Source organism: Bombina bombina, chromosome 9 (assembly GCF_027579735.1).
Source record: "Bombina bombina isolate aBomBom1 chromosome 9, aBomBom1.pri, whole genome shotgun sequence".
Taxonomy (NCBI): Eukaryota; Metazoa; Chordata; class Amphibia; order Anura; family Bombinatoridae; genus Bombina; species Bombina bombina.
The window spans coordinates 115,934,987-115,952,273 of NC_069507.1; the positions used below are offsets into that span (position 1 = coordinate 115,934,987).

At 38.0% G+C, this 17,287-nt stretch overlaps 1 protein-coding gene across 1 annotated transcript in view; it reads left to right on the forward strand.

Moving 5' to 3' along the window:
• Positions 1–17,287, forward strand: part of HECTD2 (HECT domain E3 ubiquitin protein ligase 2) — a 375,065-nt gene that overhangs the window by 305,415 nt on the left and 52,363 nt on the right. Inside the window, exons 13-15 of the mRNA XM_053692327.1 lie at positions 6,434–6,566; positions 7,281–7,369; positions 9,194–9,352. Coding sequence (XP_053548302.1) covers positions 6,434–6,566; positions 7,281–7,369; positions 9,194–9,352 — 381 coding nt within the window. The remainder of the gene's footprint in view (positions 1–6,433; positions 6,567–7,280; positions 7,370–9,193; positions 9,353–17,287) is intronic.

Genomic DNA, 17,287 nt, shown 5'->3' on the forward strand with positions numbered 1-17,287 from the left:
GAGGCTATTTTTGGGAGAAAGGTTCTTCAGGCAGTGGTTCCTTCTGTATAATGAGCCTGCCTATCCCTCCCGTCATCCGTGTACTTTTGCTTTGGTATTGGTATCCCAGAAGTAATGATGACCCGTGGACTGATCACACATAACAGAAGAAAACATAATTTATGCTTACCTGATAAATTCCTTTCTTCTGTTGTGTGATCAGTCCACGGCCCGCCCTGTTTTAAGGCAGGTAAATATCTTTTAAATTATACTCCAGTCACCACTTCACCCTTGGTTACTCCTTTCTCGTTGATTCTTGGTCGAATGACTGGGACTGACGTAGAGGGGAGGAGCTGTGTGCAGCTCTGCTGGGTGAATCCTCTTGCATTTCCTGTTGGGGAGGAGTTATATCCCAGAAGTAATGATGACCCGTGGACTGATCACACAACAGAAGAAAGGAATTTATCAGGTAAGCATAAATTATGTTTTTTTCATCATATCTTATAATTTGCTATAAAAAATTATAATATATGATGAAGAAATGGAAAAAAACACACTTTTTCTAACTTTGACCCCCAAAATCTGTTACACATCTACAACCACCAAAAAACACCAATGCTAAATAGTTTCTAATTTTGTTTGAGTTTAGAAATACCCAATGTTTACTTGTTCTTTGCTTTTTTTTCAAGTTATAGGACAATAAGTACAAGTAGCACTTTGCTATTTCCAAACCTTTTTTTGCTATTTCCAAACCTTTTTTTTCCCCTTAACAATAGTTACATTGTAACACTGATATCTGTCAGGAATCCCTGGATAACACTTCCCTGCTATGGCTCCCACCCACCAACGAACTACACCATCGCTGCTGGTGCAGAGAGGGCCACAGATTGGCTCTCTCTGCATCGGTGTGTAAAAAAATGGTATTGCAGAATGCCTCAATATCGAGGTATCACTGCAATACCATGAAAGCGTCTGGAAGCGATCAGGATCTCCTCCACCACTTGAAACCCCTGAAGACGTACAGGGTACGTCCTTGGTCATTAAGTGACAGTTTTGTAGGACCTACCCTGTACGTCCTTGGTCGTTAAGGGGTTAAAGTGATATGAAACTTATTTTTTTTTCCTTTCATGATTTAGCGAGAACATGCAATTTTAAACAACTTCTATTATTTAATTTGATTTGTTCTCTTGGTATCATTTTGTTGAAAATCATACTTAGGTAGGCTCAGGAGCTGCTGATTGGTGGCTGCACATATATTGTCTCACCCATGTGCATTGCTGATTCTTCAACAAAGGATACCAAGAGAATTAAGCAAATTAGATAATAGAATCACATTTAAAAATTGTTTATAATTCAGACACCAATCAGCAAGCGCTACCCAGGTGCTGAACCAAATTAAAAAGAAGCTTACATTTTTGCTTTTTCAAATAAAGGTACCAAGAGAACAAAGAAAAATTGATACTAAGAGTAAATGAGAAAGTTGCTTAAAATTGCATGGTCTATCTGAATCATGAAAGTTTAATTTTGACAAGACTATCCCTTTAGGACTTTTATACTGGTTTTGCCTATTTTAGAATTATATTCTAAATGTCACAATAATAAAACCTTTAGTTATACTCAGATGTCTGGTGGTATTTGAAACACGGTTTGTATATGTAATCTGGCTTACGTCAAAGTTAGACTGTTTCTATAAAGTTCCCATATACCAGTCAAGCTTATTCTATATAGTATTTTGTCTACCTCCGTTTAACCAAGATTTTTGTTTGGGTTCTAATTGTGCTCAGATTAGGGCATACGTAACGACTGTGCGGTATATTATATATCATACATAGTGAGGTTGAAGTATCAGAAAAAGATTACTAGTAATGACTACAGTAATTTTTTGGATAGCATAAGGCTGACTAAAAACACAGGAGCTCCTAGGACTCCTCACCAAGACCCTAATCTACCCGACATGTTTCGCCGTGAACCGGCTTTTTTAAGGTACGATCGTGCCGCTTGGTTGTCGGCTTCCACACAATGTTTGTATCTGATTTTTATATTTGTTTTTATTCACAATTTAGGTTAAAATGTAGAACACAATTATTCGTTTATATTGGGACCCCTATACACATATTTTTATTGTTATTTGAGATTGAATAGGAAAAATCTAAATCATATTAAAATGCGAACACAATAAAGAAAATATGCCATTTAAATTTATGAACAAGTGGAACAAGCGGAATTTTGAGTTGTATATTCAGACAAGAAATAAAGAACATTGTTGGGAACAACGATATCGTAAGTCTTTGTTTACAACTTATAAGTCAGCAGTTTTGTCAACCAACCAGGAATTGAAAATAACCTGAGATCACTAAGATGGGCGTGTTACAAACCGCTCTCCAATGATCGAAGACAGTCTTTGTTTACTTTCAAACATATGTTCAATATCATCGTCCAATTAGAAACTTCATGTGTTACAAACCGCTCTCCAATGATATAAAAGACAGCCTCTGTTTACTATCAAACATATGTTCAATACCATCGTCCAATTAGAAACTTCGGAGAGTGATGGTGTCACCAAAGGAGGAGTAACGCTACACGCTATCCAATGAATGTTCCTAGAATGGATGACATCAAACATATGGCGCGATCAATGGATGACATCAAACCAAGCGGCGCGATCATCCCTTGAAAAAGCCGGGTCACGGCGAAACATGTCGGGTAGATTAGGGTCTTGGTGAGGAGTCCTAGGAGCTCCTGTGTTTTTAGTTTTATACAAACCGTGTTTCAAATACCACCAGACATCTGAGTATAATTAAAGGTTTTATTATTGTGACATTTAAACAGTATATTATGCTCTGAGTGACACAAGCTACTATTTCATTTGTCATCATATTGCTTACTTGCAAGAGACTATATGGGGTTTTTTACTTTAATCTAACTAAAGCACAAATAAAGAACCAATTATCAAAAAATACATGTTAAGCAGACATATACAAAAAACGGACATAACTGGCAGATATTTATACTATTTATAACCAAACTTATAGTTAAATAACGACTATTATCTGCACAGGGCATCCAACAAATAACCCTAACATACAATTATTAAGAGTATAAACTCACAATTTTGTTCCAAACAAGGATTAAAAGTATTTATTTGTGTCTAGGCGTGTTACTAATGCCAAGCAAATGTTTTAACACTATAAACATTTGAAACACACGGAATATGCTCTACGTTTAATCAAATAAATACATTAGTATCAACATTAAACAAAAGGACAAATATTTATTTGTGTCCAGGCGTGTTGTTAGTGATAAGCAAATGTTTGAACATTACAAACACTTGAAACAATATATATGAGATTAATATATAGTAACTAACCTCATTTAGTGCTGAGCAAAAATTAACCTACTACTGACAAATTCACCAAATATTTAACTTCTGCGGTTATTTCGATATATATATATATATATTGCAACTATTTACCAAAGCTGAACGAATGCTAATATTTATATGTATGCATACCCTAGAAATTTACTGAAAGTACAGTATCTACAAATTGATTTGACAGAGGATACTTAAGAGTGTTTTTAAGATATTTTTTTCCTATTTTATTATATAACTAATAAAAGTTAAATTTTAATATTCACTTCCACAAGTTTCAAATATACGTCCTTATTTATTATATCCATTTATAAACTACCACCCAGAGTGCTACAAGTGTATTCTTCTCAGAGCAAGTCTCTTCTTGCTCTCATCAATTGACATATATATCATATTAATCAGTGAATTAAGAAATTTCCCATTCTAAGCTTATACCCTTTGGGTGTCTGGTTTCCAATTTAAGAATTCAGAATAGTTCTCTTTTGGTTAGATATGTGTGCCTATCTCCCCCCCCCCCCCTAGGGTGACATTTTACTATTTCAATGATTTGTACCCTAAAGTCAGGAATACTTGTAAGGTGCAAACCATTGAAGTGTTTAGCAATTCCTGAACCTTGTTGAAGTTTTCAATGTCTCTTAGGTGCAATTTGCAAGAGGTTTGCCTACATATTGTTGGTTTCAATGGTTACAGCTAATTAAATAGACAACCCATCTGGTTCTGAAGGTTGCATAAAAATGAATATGAAACATGTTAGTTGCGATTGTGGAGCTAAAATGTTACCTGTTGCTTCTACTTTGCACGCTTTGCAATTAAAATTATTACACTTAAAGTTGCCATTGCATTGAAGCCAAGTAGTGGTTCTCTGTTCTCTATTGTTAATCATGCTTGGTAATTTGGACATCTAGGTACAAATTTACCTTTTTCTACAAAGTTGTATTTAATTAAACTGAGAGGAATATGGGGTACTGAATATAATAGCCCCTTCAGAAAATGATCTTTTTCTTAGATTCTTTGTTGTTGGACAAATTTTAGCTTCCTTTTGAGCAGACTTTGGGGAATCCAATTCAAAACCTCTTTTGAGGAGTCTGTTCTTTAATTCCTTTGACTGTACATCATAGATATGATCAGAATTAGTGTTTCTTCTGATTCCGATGAACTGAGCAGAATTGGCATGTAAAATGGTATTACCTGCAGTTAGTTTGCGATAGGTGCTAGACACTATAGGGCATATTTATCAAGCTCCGTATGGAGCTTGATGCCCTTTGGGCCGCTGCTCCATAACTTGTCCGTCTGCTCTGAGGCCGCGGACAGAAATCAACCCGACCGAATATGATCGGGTTGATTGACACCCCCTGCTAGCGGCTGATTGGCCGCAAATCTGTAGGGGGCCGCATTGCACCAGCAGTTCACAAGAACTGCTGGTACAATGATTACGCTGTCAGTATTTATCAATGTGCAGCGGACAAGATACGCTACTTCATATCATGTCCGCTCGCACATTGATAAATATGCCTCCAAGCCACCAGTTACTGCAGAACTCTCCAAGGTTAAATCCAAGAAGTCGATTGAGAATTGGTTGTATTCACCGGTAAATCTCAATCCTATATCATTGTGATTTAAGTATATCAATAATTCTACTAAGGAATTGGGATTGCTCTCTGTACTCTGAATAATAAATACCATATAATCGATAAAGCGTCTGTACAGAATGATGACATTGATATAGGTGTTTTGGTCAACATGATGTGATGGAGTTCCCGCCAACCCACAAATAAGTTCGGATAAGAGGGGGCAAATTTTGCCCCCATTGCTGTACCACACAATTGAAGAAAAAAATCTTGGTCGAACATAAAATAGTTGTGGGTGAGAAGGAACAGTCACACAGGAAGATCTTTTCTTCCTGTTGATAGGTGCTATCTCAAACCAAAAACCATTTCACTGCCTGGACTCCCAGCACATGAGGAATACATGTATATAGGGATTCTATATCTATGACTGCCCAATAGTAGTTGTTGAGCCATCTAATTTGTTTGATATCCTCTAACAAATGCCTGGAATCCCTTAGATAACTGTACAACTTAATAACCAATGGTTGAAGGATGGAATCCATCCACTCAGACACTGGCTCTATCAAGGAGCCTACGCCCAATACAATGGGCCTTCCTGGCGGCCGGTTCACATCTTTATGAATCTTAGGAACATGATGGAAGATGGTCATAATTGGAAACTTGGGAACTAGAAGTGCTACTTGATTTGTGGTAAAAATCCCCAAAGCTACCCCATCCTCCATCAGGTTAGCAAGATTTGTTCTGAATTTATTAGTAGGATCTGACTGTAGCCTACGATAGGTCTTATCATCTGCAATTTGTCTTTTAGCTTCTGCAATATAACTGGTTTTATTAAGAATAACAATGGAGCCACCCTTATCAGCATTTCTTATCACTATATTTTCATTTGTTTTTAATCTAGTTAATGCCGTGCATTCTCTATAAGTTAGATTCTTGCCAGTTCTCTGATATTGGTCTGATTGTAATTCAGAGGCTAATTTTATTAAATCTCTTTCTACACTGCTTTGAAAGGTGTTGATTTATGGTCCTCTAATTTGTATGGGATAAAAGTCCCTATTTTTTGTTATATGAGGAATGATAGTTTGCATTCCAAGACCATTGAATTGGTCCCCGCTGCTTTATAGATCTCTTATTACCTCCACAGCAAGTCTTTGAGATCAGGCAGACTTGGATCTTGTCTTGGTTCTTGTGAAGTCAATTGGAAAGTTGTTTAAAATTGTATGTTCTGTCGTATCCAAATCATGAAAGAAAGTTTTGGGGTCTTACTTTCCCTTTAAGCCATTGGTTTATTTTTAGCCACCGTCCGCTTAGATAATATATCTACTGAAGTCTCAAGCACAATTAAATTAATAGAATCAGCTCCTGTGTTTACTATAACTATTTAAATGTGGACAGTAGCCATTTTGTATATGTTCATTTGGTTGCATAGAAAAGGCATATCTGGGATATGGGTAAACAAGATGAAGACATTTTGGTGTTATTGTATTTAATACTTATTGACTTTTTTATTTTATAGCTCACAAGAAAAAGGGCAGATTTGAAGAAAAAGTTGAAGGTTTCCTTTGTAGGTGAAGCTGGTCTTGACATGGGAGGCCTGACAAAAGAGTGGTTTCTTCTTCTAATCAGACAGATCTTTCACCCAGATTATGGTGAGTTTGCAAGAAGAACCTGAGTCATTGTTATTTGAAGGGACAGTCTGCAGGTTCATAGATTGTAGCTGGGCATTTGAATATTTTCATAAGTCTATTTTTTTCAATATACAGCATGATCAGTACTTTTAGGTTTTATTTTATGCTGCCTATATATAGTGAATAATATTGCTCTGCAATCTGGAATATATGTCACCAGAGATATGTATATTCACATATATGTCTTTAATTACTAAGAGGTGTGTTTTTACAATTATTGATCAGCCAATTAATGTTTTTTATGTACTTAAATAGGTACTGTGTGCCAGACAGACTAGGCTATGACTACGGCTTCTGCCCAAACGCTTAAGCCAATCTGACACACAGCACCCTTTTGCACCTTCATGGACTCTGTAGTTTTTAACCATTGGAAATAAAGATTATTATTTTATGCACGGACCGATTGTCTTCCTTCACTTCACAGTCTGCACCTTAGTCATCTTAAATTCTTACCTTAGGTTAAGGTGCAAATAGCCTCCTGCGCCCCTTTCTATATCATGCAGCAGGAATTGTAAAGTTATTTTAAAATGAATATTTTTTTGGCCACTTTGAAATGGCTGCTTAGAAAAGGAAATGTGTTTAAAACAATGTTGTAATGAAATTGAGCATATTATAAAATGGTTCTTTGTGAATATTGAGCTTACCTTACTATATAATACTGTTTTTCTCTTACAGGCATGTTTACATATCACAAGGATTCAAACTGTCATTGGTTTAGCAGCTTTAAATGTGATAATTATTCAGAGTTTCGACTAGTTGGGACAGTATCCTTTCAAAATAATATATACAATGAAATGAAGAGACCTAAGCAAATATATATATGGGTAAAAAGGATGGTATCAAGGCGCACTGTTCATGTAAACATATACAGATATGTATCAATATATATGACAGAGGATGTATAGTGTATATCATTAACACATAATATTGCAATGATATCAAATGTAAATAACCAAAATGTCAGTTGACATAAGATCCAAATAAGCTAAGTCAATGTTATACGTAACACTGTATAAGACTGTGTAAAACACATCCAAATATTAAATAATTGGATAAATAGAAAAAATATGTATATAGACTTGTTAATTCTTCAAATATAAAAAAGAGTCCCAGAACAATATAATTCCCCCTTCGTTGCACAAGAAAATTGTGATGAGTGAATCAGTTCTTAAATAGGTATGTCCATATAGTACAAAGTAAACAAATCAGTCCCCAATTTGCATGATATACGATCTTATTCTTATGCAATCCACATACTAGAGATGAGTGCCTACTTACTACAAATAACCTCAATCCTATGAGGTAAGTAGATGCGTCCCTTTAAGGAAAAAACGTCCCACAGCAATCCAGGAAACCACTTCTATGCCCTCTCAATATGGTAGAAGTATTTTCTTCCTTCACAGATTTGTTTTATACTCTCCTCTCAGCAGCACGATGTGTCATAGACATATAGAAAGGGAATACAAATTCAAACCAGTAGTGCAACACTGTATGTAAATTTAAAAGCGTTTTTTATTTGCTAAGTATAAAATGCTCACATTTGTAAACCTCAATCCAATATGAGGTATCAGTTAGACATGTAAGATTAGTTGATAACAACAATTGCGATTTTCCAAGAACATATATGCCAGAACACATCAACCATACATGCAGGAAAAAATAAAAGCGGTTTTAAAATGTATGATTAGATACAGTCTCTTCAGTTGATCTCCTTACGCGTTTCAAAGGTATTTAAGAAATAGGTTACCTCTGATGAAGAAGGTAACCTATTTCTTAATTGCACTTAATCGTACACCACACACAAACATTGGACTTCAAAGTAACATGACTTGTTAACATTAAAGGGACAGGCTACTTGAAAATTGTTATTGTTTAAAACGATAGATAATCCCTTTATTACCTATTCCCCAGTTTTGCATAACTAAAACAGTTATATTAATATAATTTTTTACCTTTATGACTACCTTGTATCTAAGCCACTGGTTTTCAAATGCTGTCCTCGGACCTCCCCAACAGGCCAGGTTTTCAAGGTTACTTTGGATTAGAGCAGGTAAAATAACCATGTTTACTAATCAGCTGATTGTTTCACCCGTGCTCCAAATCAGATATCTTCAAAATCTGGCCTGTTAGGAAGTCCTGAGGACAGGTTTGAAAACCAGTGATCTAATCCCTTGCAGACTGCCCCTTATCTCAGTGCTTTTTAGAAACTTGCATTTTAGCCAATCAGTGCTGGTTCTTGTATTACCATTATCATTCTCCATGGGAGTGAGCACAATGTTATCTTTATAGCAAACATGAACTAGCACTGTGGCTGTTTTACAAGATTTAAAAAGCTAATAAAAATTACTGAGATAAGGGCATAGAAACAGGCAAATTTAGAGGTTATAAAGTATATTAATATCACAATGTTGGTTATGCAAAGCTGGGGAATAAGTATAGTATAGGCGTTATCTATCTTTTTAAACAATACAAATAAATCATGTAGACTGTCCCTTTAAGAATGAAAGCACACAAATATATACTGTATTTAATGTAGTTGGTTATCTGCAAGCATTTTATTCACTGTTGTTTTTACTTAACATACGAAGTTGATGGGATTAGCTGTGTACAACAGCATCACCCTGGATATACGCTTTCCGCCATGTTGCTATAAGAAGTTGCTGAGTCCCCCAGTAGTTCCTTGTGATCAGAACATACCTGTGGGTATCGGATCTGTCACTCTAGATGACCTGTATCAGATTATGCCAGTAAGTAATGATATTTTCCTGTCTAATTAATAATAAAAATAATAGTAATAATAACAGTAATAATCATAAATCTATTGTTAAAGAGTAGCGGATCTATTCAACAGAGGACACTGGTGCAAAGATTTTTCTGTGCCCCTAAAGGTAGTAAGCAATAGTAATAATTTACAAGCTGGTCTGTATAATGATTTGGAGGATAGATGATAGATAGATGATAGATAGATGATAGATAGATGATAGATAGATGATAGATAGATGATAGATAGATGATAGATAGATGATAGATAGATGATAGATAGATGATAGATAGATGATAGATAGATGATAGATACAGTAGATGATAGATAGATAGATGATAGATAGATAGATAGATAGATAGATGATAAATAGATGATAGATAGATGATAAATAGATGATAGATACAGTAGATGATAGATACAGTAGATGATAGATAGATGGATGATAAATAGATGATAGATAGATGATAAATAGATGATAGATAGATAGATAGATGGATGATAAATAGATGATAGATAGATGATAAATAGATGATAGATAGATGATAAATAGATGATAGATAGATAGATGATAAATAGATGATAGATAGCTAGATGATAGATAGATAGATAGATAGATAGATAGATAGATGATAAATAGATGATAAATAGATGATAAATAGATAGATAGATAGATAGATAGATAGATAGATAGATAGATAGATAGATAGATAGATGATAAATAGATGATAGATAGATAGATGATAAATAGATGATAGATAGATAGATGATAAATAGATGATAGATACAGTAGATGATAGACAGATAGATAGATAGATAGATAGATAGATAGATGATAAATAGATGATAGATGATAAATAGATGATAGATAGATAGATAGATAGATAGATAGATAGATAGATAGATAGATAGATAGATAGATAGATAGATAGATGATAGATGATAAATAGATGATAGATAGATGATAAATAGATAGATGATAGATGATACATTGATGAAAGATAGATGATAAATAGATGATAGATAGATGATAAATTGATGAAAGATAGATGATAAATAGATGATAGATAGATGATAAATAGATGATAGATAGATAGATAGATAGATAGATTATAAATAGATGATAGATAGATGATAAATAGATGATAGATAGACGATAAATAGATGATAGATAGATAGATGATAAATAGATGATAGATAGATAGTTAGATAGATAGATAGATAGATACTTTGTACACATACTGCACACACCTATTTATAGACTGGCTGTTATGGGCCCTTCCAGCACTTTCACCCTGGTGTCTCTTCCCCTTCTGCACCATTGGTAGTTCCTCCCCTTGTTGAACTGTTCATTTTCTTGACCTACAAAATGTTCTTCTATCAAAGCTCTGCTAAAGAAAAAAATGTCCTTATCCAAAAATGTTGCTGATTTGTATTACAATAACTTATTTATGTGATACCCATATAATTATATATATATAAAACAAGAACAATAACTCACCTGTGCTTTATTCATTAGTCAAAAGCTTTTGGTGTCTATCTGAACCATCTCATTTCTTGCTTAGATTCTGTGAATTAAAATGTTCATGAACTTTCTCTGCAGGCGCTAGTTACTATATCAAAGGGATCTGTTGTGTTATTTTGCTCAGACCACCGTTTTGTAGAATATATTTTTTTTAGTAAAACTGATATGGATCAAGTATATTTGAACGCAAATATGGAATTCTACATGACACACATTTAAATCAAAAAGATATCTTAAAAATATTCCCAAATTACTAATCAATTTTTAACAAAACCAAAAAAAGTTGCTTTCTCAAACAAAATACATTTAAGTATCAATACTGTAAGAGCTAGAGGCATATTGCAGTATATTTAAATTGCTTATTTAAAGTGAAGGTCAAGTTTGGCTTAGTCGCTCACTCCGTTCTGCAGTTAATTATAAATAACCTTGATGTTCATTCATGATTTATGCTAAATGTTGTCAGAAACTTTTATATTTTACCTTTTAATTCTCCCCCGTTGTACTTTGATTGTCCGCCTGCCATTTTGCCAATATTGATTGACAGATTTTTAAGCTGTAATCTCCAATCTCTGCTTCCCCCCCCCAGGGCGTTCAGCCCCTTTTCTCCAACATAGGTGTGTCCGGTCCACGGCGTCATCCTTACTTGTGGGATATTCTCTTCCCCAACAGGAAATGGCAAAGAGCCCAGCAAAGCTGGTCACATGATCCCTCCTAGGCTCCGCCTACCCCAGTCATTCTCTTTGCCGTTGTACAGGCAACATCTCCACGGAGATGGCTTAGAGTTTTTTAGTGTTTAACTGTAGTTTTTATTATTCAATCAAGAGTTTGTTATTTTAAAATAGTGCTGGTATGTACTATTTACTCAGAAACAGAAAAGAGATGAAGATTTCTGTTTGTATGAGGAAAATGATTTTAGCAACCGTTACTAAAATCCATGGCTGTTCCACACAGGACTGTTGAGAGGAATTAACTTCAGTTGGGGGAACAGTGAGCAGTCTCTTGCTGCTTGAGGTATGACACATTCTAACAAGACGATGTAATGCTGGAAGCTGTCATTTTCCCTATGGGATCCGGTAAGCCATGTTTATTAAGATTGTAAATAAGGGCTTCACAAGGGCTTATTAAGACTGTAGACTTTTTCTGGGCTAAATCGATTCATTATTAACACATATTTAGCCTTGAGGAATCATTTAATCTGGGTATTTTGATAAGTTTATATCGGCAGGCACTTTTTTAGACACCTTTCTCTTTAGGGGCTTTCACAAATCATAGGCAGAGCCTCATTTTCGCGCCGGTGTTGCGCACTTGTTTTTGAGAAGCATGACATGCAGTCGCATGTGTGAGGAGCTCTGATACATAGAAAAGACTTTCTGAAGGCGTCATTTGGTATCGTATTCCCCTTTGGGCTTGGTTGGGTCTCAGCAAAGCAGACACCAGGGACTGTAAAGGGGTTAAAGTTAAAAACGGCTCCGGTTCCGTTATTTTAAGGGTTAAAGCTTCCAAATTTGGGGTGCAATACTTTTAAGGCTTTAAGACACTGTGGTGAAATTTTGGTGAATTTTGAGCAATTCCTTCATATTTTTTCGCAATTGCAGTAATAAAGTGTGTTCAGTTTAAAATTTAAAGTGACAGTAACGATTTTATTTTAAAACGTTTTTTGTACTTTGTTATCAAGTTTATGCCTGTTTAACATGTCTGAACTACCAGATAGACTGTGTTCTGAATGTGGGGAAGCCAGAGTTCCTTCTCATTTAAATAAATGTGATTTATGTGACAATGACAATGATGCCCAAGATGATTCCTCAAGTGAGGGGAGTAAGCATGGTACTGCATCATTCCCTCCTTCGTCTACACGAGTCTTGCCCACTCAGGAGGCCCCTAGTACATCTAGCGCGCCAATACTCCTTACTATGCAACAATTAACGGCTGTAATGGATAATTCTGTCAAAAACATTTTAGCCAAAATGCACACTTATCAGCGTAAGCGCGACTGCTCTGTTTTAGATACTGAAGAGCATGACGACGCTGATAATAATGGTTCTGAAGGGCCCCTAAACCAGTCTGATGGGGCCAGGGAGGTTTTGTCTGAGGGAGAAATTACTGATTCAGGGAACATTTCTCAACAAGCTGAACCTGATGTGATTACGTTTAAATTTAAGTTGGAACATCTCCGCATTCTGCTTAAGGAGGTATTATCCACTCTGGATGATTGTGACAAGTTGGTCATCCCAGAGAAACTATGTAAAATGGACAAGTTCCTAGAGGTCCCGGGGCTCCCAGAAGCTTTTCCTATACCCAAGCGGGTGGCGGACATTGTAAATAAAGAATGGGAAAGGCCCGGTATTCCTTTCGTCCCTCCCCCCATATTTAAAAAATTGTTTCCTATGGTCGACCCCAGAAAGGACTTATGGCAGACAGTCCCCAAGGTCGAGGGAGCGGTTTCCACTTTAAACAAACGCACCACTATACCCATAGAAGATAGTTGTGCTTTCAAAGATCCTATGGATAAAAAATTAGAAGGTTTACTTAAAAAGATGTTTGTTCAGCAGGGTTACCTTCTACAACCAATTTCATGCATTGTCCCTGTCACTACAGCCGCGTGTTTCTGGTTCGATGAGCTGGTAAAGGCGGTCGATAGTGATTCTCCTCCTTATGAGGAGATTATGGACAGAATCAATGCTCTCAAATTGGCTAATTCTTTCACCCTAGACGCCACTTTGCAATTGGCTAGGTTAGCGGCTAAGAATTCTGGGTTTGCTATTGTGGCGCGCAGAGCGCTTTGGTTGAAATCTTGGTCAGCTGATGCGTCTTCCAAGAACAAGCTACTTAACATTCCTTTCAAGGGGAAAACGCTGTTTGGCCCTGACTTGAAAGAGATTATCTCTGATATCACTGGGGGTAAGGGCCATGCCCTTCCTCAGGATCGGCCTTTCAAGGCCAAAAATAAACCTAATTTTCGTCCCTTTCGTAGAAACGGACCAGCCCAAAGTGCTACGTCCTCTAAGCAAGAGGGTAATACTTCTCAAGCCAAGCCAGCTTGGAGACCAATGCAAGGCTGGAACAAGGGAAAGCAGGCCAAGAAACCTGCCACTGCTACCAAGACAGCATGAAATGTTGGCCCCCGATCCGGGACCGGATCTGGTGGGGGGCAGACTCTCTCTCTTCGCTCGGGCTTGGGCAAGAGATGTTCTGGATCATTGGGCGCTAAAAATAGTCTCCCAAGGTTATCTTCTGGAATTCAAGGGGCTTCCCCTAAGGGGGAGGTTCCACAGGTCTCAGTTGTCTTCCGACCACATAAAAAGACAGGCATTCTTACGTTGTGTAGAAGACCTGTTAAAAATGGGAGTGATTCATCCTGTTCCATTAGGAGAACAAGGGATGGGGTTCTACTCCAATCTGTTCATAGTTCCCAAAAAAGAGGGAACGTTCAGACCAATCTTAGATCTCAAGATCTTAAACAAGTTTCTCAAGGTTCCATCGTTCAAAATGGAAACCATTCGAACAATTCTTCCTTCCATCCAGGAAGGTCAATTCATGACCACGGTGGATTTAAAGGATGCGTATCTACATATTCCTATCCACAAGGAACATCATCGGTTCCTAAGGTTCGCATTCCTGGACAAGCATTACCAGTTCGTGGCGCTTCCTTTCGGATTAGCCACTGCTCCAAGGATTTTCACAAAGGTACTAGGGTCCCTTCTAGCTGTGCTAAGACCAAGGGGCATTGCTGTAGTACCTTACTTGGACGACATTCTGATTCAAGCGTCGTCCCTTCCTCAAGCAAAGGCTCACACGGACATTGTCCTGGCCTTTCTCAGATCTCACGGATGGAAAGTGAACGTGGAAAAGAGTTCTCTATCTCCGTCAACAAGGGTTCCCTTCTTGGGGACAATAATAGACTCCTTAGAAATGAGGATTTTTCTGACAGAGGCCAGAAAAACAAAACTTCTAGACTCTTGTCGGATACTTCATTCCGTTCCTCTTCCTTCCATAGCGCAGTGCATGGAAGTGATAGGTTTGATGGTAGCGGCAATGGACATAGTTCCTTTTGCGCGCATTCATCTAAGACCATTACAACTGTGCATGCTCAGTCAGTGGAATGGGGACTATACAAACTTGTCTCCGAGGATACAAGTAAATCAGAGGACCAGAGACTCACTCCGTTGGTGGCTGTCCCTGGACAACCTGTCACAAGGGATGACCTTCCGCAGACCAGAGTGGGTCATTGTCACGACCGACGCCAGTCTGATGGGCTGGGGCGCGGTCTGGGGATCCCTGAAAGCTCAGGGTCTTTGGTCTCGGGAAGAATCTCTTCTACCGATAAATATTCTGGAACTGAGAGCGATATTCAATGCTCTCAAGGCTTGGCCTCAGCTAGCGAGGGCCAAGTTCATACGGTTTCAATCAGACAACATGAAAAACTGTTGCGTACATCAACCATCAGGGGGGAACAAGGAGTTCCCTGGCGATGGAAGAAGTGACCAAAATCATTCTATGGGCGGAGTCTCACTCCTGCCACCTGTCTGCTATCCACATCCCAGGAGTGGAAAAGTGGGAAGCGGATTTTCTGAGTCGTCAGACATTGCATCCGGGGGAGTGGGAACTCCATCCGGAAATCTTTGCCCAAGTCACTCAACTGTGGGGCATTCCAGACATGGATCTGATGGCCTCTCGTCAGAACTTCAAAGTTCCTTGCTACGGGTCCAGATCCAGGGATCCCAAGGCGGCTCTAGTGGATGCACTAGTAGCACCTTGGACCTTCGAACTAGCTTATGTATTCCCGCCGTTTCCTCTCATCCCCAGGCTGGTAGCCAGGATCAATCAGGAAAGGGCGTCGGTGATCTTGATAGCTCCTGCGTGGCCACGCAGGACTTGGTATGCAGATCTGGTGAATATGTCATCGGCTCCACCATGGAAGCTACCTTTGAGACGAGACCTTCTTGTTCAAGGTCCGTTCGAACATCCGAATCTGGTCTCACTCCAGCTGACTGCTTGGAGATTGAACGCTTGATCTTATCGAAGCGAGGGTTCTCAGATTCTGTTATCGATACTCTTGTTCAGGCCAGAAAGCCTGTAACTAGAAAGATTTACCACAAAATTTGGAAAAAATATATCTGTTGGTGTGAATCTAAAGGATTCCCTTGGGACAAGGTTAAGATTCCTAAGATTCTATCCTTCCTTCAAAAAGGATTGGAAAAAGGATTATCTGCAAGTTCCCTGAAGGGACAGATTTCTGCCTTGTCTGTGTTACTTCACAAAAAGCTGGCAGCTGTGCCAGATGTTCAAGCCTTTGTTCAGGCTCTGGTTAGAATCAAGCCTGTTTACAAACCTTTGACTCCTCCTTGGAGTCTCAACTTAGTTCTTTCAGTTCTTCAGGGGGTTCCGTTTGAACCCTTACATTCCGTTGATATTAAGTTATTATCTTGGAAAGTTTTGTTTTTGGTTGCAATTTCTTCTGCTAGAAGAGTTTCAGAATTATCTGCTCTGCAGTGTTCTCCTCCTTATCTGGTGTTCCATGCAGATAAGGTGGTTTTACGTACTAAACCTGGTTTTCTTCCAAAAGTTGTTTCTAACAAAAACATTAACCAGGAGATTATCGTACCTTCTCTGTGTCCGAAACCAGTTTCGAAGAAGGAACGTTTGTTGCACAATTTGGATGTTGTTCGCGCTCTAAAATTCTATTTAGATGCTACAAAGGATTTTAGACAAACATCTTCCTTGTTTGTTGTTTATTCCGGTAAAAGGAGAGGTCAAAAAGCAACTTCTACCTCTCTCTCTTTTTGGATTAAAAGCATCATCAGATTGGCTTACGAGACTGCCGGACGGCAGCCTCCCGAAAGAATCACAGCTCATTCCACTAGGGCTGTGGCTTCCACATGGGCCTTCAAGAACGAGGCTTCTGTTGATCAGATATGTAGGGCAGCGACTTGGTCTTCACTGCACACTTTTACCAAATTTTACAAGTTTGATACTTTTGCTTCTTCTGAGGCTGTTTTTGGGAGAAAGGTTTTGCAAGCCGTGGTGCCTTCCATCTAGGTGACCTGATTTGCTCCCTCCCATCATCCGTGTCCTAAAGCTTTGGTATTGGTTCCCACAAGTAAGGATGACGCCGTGGACCGGACACACCTATGTTGGAGAAAACAGAATTTATGTTTACCTGATAAATTACTTTCTCCAACGGTGTGTCCGGTCCACGGCCCGCCCTGGTTTTTTAATCAGGTCTGATAATTTATTTTCTTTAACTACAGTCACCACGGTTTCATATGGTTTCTCCTATGCAAATATTCCTCCTTAACGTCGGTCGAATGACTGGGGTAGGCGGAGCCTAGGAGGGATCATGTGACCAGCTTTGCTGGGCTCTTTGCCATTTCCTGTTGGGGAAGAGAATATCCCACA